The 4593-nt window shown below is 40.3% G+C and overlaps 1 protein-coding gene across 1 annotated transcript; it reads right to left on the bottom strand.

The window, feature by feature from the left end:
- Positions 1–3454: 3454 nt before the first annotated feature.
- Positions 3455–4170, bottom strand: LOC103329382 (uncharacterized). Its single transcript, XM_089049597.1, has one exon. It carries the CDS (start codon positions 3970–3972, stop codon positions 3589–3591), a length of 384 nt encoding a protein of 127 aa, XP_088905723.1. The 5' UTR covers positions 3973–4170; the 3' UTR covers positions 3455–3588.
- Positions 4171–4593: the final 423 nt, after the last annotated feature.

The following is a 4593-nucleotide window of genomic DNA, read 5'->3' as shown; positions in this document are numbered from 1 at the left end:
CCAAAGGATATTCATGTGTGCAGGCTGCTGGGAGTAAAACACCCTTCAAACTAGCGCCTTTACCCATTTCTTTGCCCAACCAACTCTTGCCAGAAAATAAGGAAGGAAAGAATGAGATAGTGTTGCCAGAGATAGGAATGTGCCATAAAGACAACTGCGGGAAGACTTTAGAGCTCCGAAAAATCTTGTCCTAGTATGTTTGTGTTAACTCCTCAAACTATTGTAGTGAGCCGAGCCTATCATAGGTCACCACGTGGTTGTAATTTCTTCCCGATTTGACTAAGCATCGACCCGACCAAACGAAGTGCGCCAAGTAAACTAGCGCTCGAGTCAAACTGATACTGAGCCAATCATCGTAGAACAATATATGACCAGAAATACCGGAGAAACTTGACCATATACTTGTCAGATCAGTCACTCCATCTGCTTGATAAAATAGCCTGGCAAGCAAAGGGATTAGTTATTGCATTTCCCATCTGAAGCCGATGTCGCCCTGCCCTTCACTCTCCGTTCTTACATGCTGATGATGGGAATTGATCATTTTATACACATCTTATCCTCGTTCAACTGTCACTTTACCACCAAACCCTTGTCCAAGAAGCATGGTAACCATTTAATGAAATCCAAACGTAGAGATAAAGAAAAAAAGATCTCTTCAAAATATCTGGGTCTCTCTTTCCCTATAAATACCCTCCACCAATCTCTGGACAAAGGTAATAACTACTCTCACAAAGTAAACCCTACATACATTATCATCACCCTATTACCTTACCTAACTTCACCATCGGAGGGGGTTCTATTGGGATCATCCCCAATTTGCTCTTATCCTGATAGTTGTTCTTAGTGTGCAGGTCCTCCACAAAATACACCCCAACCTTAAGGGAACGACACGTCATCTAGGGAAGGATACTGGTTCACAGTTTGGATTAAGGAGATTTCATATAAAAAAAAGGTTGAATCAAAGAAAGATAAGAGAAATGGAGGAGAAGACTTGGCAGATTTTGGGAGAATCATCTAGGGTTTCTTAGAAAGAATGAGCTTTTAGCGCCTATAAAAGAGGGCATATCCTACCAAGTAGATCATCACATCCAAAGTGAGCAAGCATCCTCACTCAAGCCAAGCCAAAATATTGATCTGTAAGCAGCTGCTTGTTTTGTTGGTGAAAGAAACCAAAGTGCTTCTTAAGGCTTCACGAACCTGTCGAAGCACTCTTAGGGTATGATTCTTGAACTCAGACATAGGAGCAACCCTACCCATTTGCTATTTACAGCAGCCCAAGCACATCTGCAGCTGCTGGAACAAAAAAGCCCTTACACAATGTTCCAAATTTAACATGCTTCCCTTTTTTCAAGTTAAATTTTAGCTAAAAAGACTAGTGAATAAGCGTCACTGCCCTTCCTCTCCCTCATCTCTTCTCGACTTTTCCTTTTAGGTTAGTGAATAAGTCCACATATGTCGTTTTGAGTAAAAAACCCCTTATGGTGGTTTCTTCTAAGCCATGGTTAGATTGAAGTTCCCCATCACCCTTTTTGGTCTATATTTTTAATCAAATCCTACTCCCTAACACCGCCCATGTTCTTTAAATTTGATTCTCCATCATTTTTTATGGAGGTTGCTGCAAATCACCCAATTGTTCTTTGGCAAAGTTGTTGTTTTCATTTATTTGTTCGCTCTTATGTGCAGATAGATCACTGGAAATCATATTTTTCCCATATTTGTTACGGATGTGGTGGTGGGTGTGGCCGCGACGGCGCTTTCTTCATATGGTGGTGGTAGGGTTCATTTAGGCTCATGGGTTGATTTAGGGTTTTAGTTATGTTGGGTTTGTGGACTTTGTTTGGACTTGTGGCTAATTGTGATGATGTAGGTTAGTAGTTTTAGTGCGGCTTTTGTGTTACTTTTGCTTTTAACATATTAGTTTGTTACTCTCTTAGTATTTGTATTTTAGATGTCTTGTTGATGTCTTTGATTGTACCGTTGAAATTTATCTAATGAAGTTTTTATTTAATAATAAAAAATAATAATAAATTAAACTAGGATACAGCTGTAAATGTTAGTACAGTGAAACCACAATTAAAGAAACAACGCCATGGACAAAGACAACATCTAGGGATGAAGTGCCAAGAACTGAATAACAGAAAAGAGGAATTACTTCAACATTGTTCGAGTTCTCAAGATGCACCAAAAGAATAGCAGCAGTTACATATGAAGTGCCAAGAACTGAATAAATGATATTTAAAACTATCACAATGGTAGGCAAAGAATAGCAGCAGTTACACATACATGAATGAACAAGAACATGGAAAAGAACATGAACAAAGCGTTCTTTCTTTATCAGTAGATCCAGTACTACCTATTTGGACTGCTACAATAACTCGACTTACGGCTTAAACGAAAGATGAACAATTAAGAAGTAAAAAAAAAATCACAATTAAAGTAATTTTCACATAACATCGTGAGCCCATCACAATTGAATGACACAAACGCAATGAGTTCTATACACCAAACAGTTCAAGCAGATCAATGTAGTACCAAAACAGAACTTAAAGCCTGCAACAAAGGGAAGACATTGATGGGCAGAGTTTGCAACAGTTTTTCCCTCTCCAGTCTTTCTCTTTTTGCAAGCAACCAAATCAGAACAAACCTAGTTCCTAGTGGACTTGAATCACATTGCACACAACAAACACATGAGCTACAACTACCAAAGACGCAAACTACATCACCAAGCAAGAAAACATAACAAGTGAAAAACATGTAGTGATGTAAATGAGCTGCCATCATACCAAAGAATCCTCCTTTCTTTATCAGTACTACCAATTCAATTGTCTCCCAGCGAAACCCATCTATGGAAAACAGGGCACATTACTCAACTCTAACAATTGTTCAATCTGAGGGCGCAAACAAAATGAACAATTAAGCCGCCAAACACCACTGACATTATGAAACTATCACAATTGAATGACAAACACCAATGAGTTCATAATATCCAACACACAAGACACGTTTACGGCGCAAACAAGATGAATAATTAAGCAGCCAAACACCACTCCTTTTTTGACATAACATTATGAACCTATCACAATTGAATGACAACACCAATGAGTTCATAATATCAAGCAGGCAAGACACATTGTTCATCTTTGATTATCCCACGCAATAATTCGATTTACGGCGCAAACAAGATGAATAATTAAGCAGCCAAACACCACTCCTTTTTGGACATAACATGACGAACCTATCACAATTGAATGACAACACCACCGATGAGTTCATAATATCAAACAAACAAGACACGTTGTTCTCCTTTGACTATCCCATGCAACAATTCGATTTACGGCGCAAACAAGTTGAATAATTAAGCAGCCAAACAACACTACTAGTTCACAACATCAAACGGTTAAAGCATCCCAAATTAGTACCAAAATCATAAACCAACCACTGGAAAACGCATCTGTTATGGAACTTTTCGGTAAATTTTATTAATAATCTCAATTGTATGTAAACAATTCTCTACCAAAGTACCACCATAAACTACAAATAAAAACTAATCTACAACAAGGTTCAAGAGAACATTCTATCAATTTTCATTCAATGTGCAGCAAGAATGTCCGTACTAAACACATCAATTATCGGATCGGGCGAGTCGTGAACCGGGCTCGAGGGGTTGAGGAACAGAACGGACTTGGACGCCGCGAGTTTCTTTCTCTGGGGGCATCTGGGGCCATAGATCCGACCGGAGAAGCAAGGAAAGCCGTCGATGGCGTTGACCTGTGGAAGACCAGCGTCATTCGCCGGAGAAGAAGGCGGCGACGTACAGATCTGAGAGAGCCAGTTGAGCCGGTGCGATCTGGCGCTGCTGATTCGCGAGTCTCGGATTTGGGCGAGCGCGCCGGGCTTTAGGTATTTGAGGAACGGCTCGGTCGACCGGTTCTGGGAGGACCGGCGATGCAGAGTTCTAGATCGACGGTTCATGGTGTAGAGAGAGAGAGAGAGATGGGGGTTTGGTGTTTTAGAGAGAGCGAGAGAGAACGAGGGAGAGAGAAATGGGGTTTGGTGTTTTAGAGAGAGATGGAGAGGGCTAGGTTTGGGGGGGTTTTTAAGGTTTGGGAGTGAGAGAGAGGCGGGAAGAAGTGGAGGGAGAGGAAGGCGTGTGAGGGTTTCAAAAGAGAGGGTTGAGGCGCGGAAAGACTAGTAGGGTATTTTATTTTCTTTGGTTTGTTTTTGTGCGCCCTCGTGATTTTTTTTTTTTTCTGTTGGCGGGTGGTTTTGCTTAGTGTGAGATGGTGACGCGTGGCGGTGTGGTCCGGTTTTGGGCAAAACCCGCGTGGGCTGGTGCTTGTCTCCATATATATACAAGTGTTGCGTGCATGATTTTGTCATATACTCTAACATGTGCCACTTTGATTGAATTGACATGACTAGAGAAATCAAATCTCATTTTAATTAGAAATGGTTCGAATTGCTTTTTTTTTTTATAAATAATGGATTATATTAAAATCGAATTTGTTTTATTACATTTGGTTACATGATGTAACTGTTAAGAAGATATGTGATGAAAATGGAAGCAGAATACAAGAAAGAGTGGAGATTATT

Source organism: Prunus mume, linkage group LG4 (genome assembly GCF_029339155.1).
Source record: "Prunus mume cultivar Tortuosa linkage group LG4, ASM2933915v1, whole genome shotgun sequence".
NCBI lineage: Eukaryota > Viridiplantae > Streptophyta > Magnoliopsida > Rosales > Rosaceae > Prunus > Prunus mume.
Note: the sequence above shows the minus strand (reverse complement) of the source record. Positions and strands in the feature narration are given on the sequence as shown.

What these genes read in the sequence shown, in the direction of transcription:
- LOC103329382 (XM_089049597.1), bottom strand. Translation starts at nt 3,972, where the DNA reads ATGAACCGTCGATCTAGAACTCTGCATCGCCGGTCCTCCCAGAACCGG.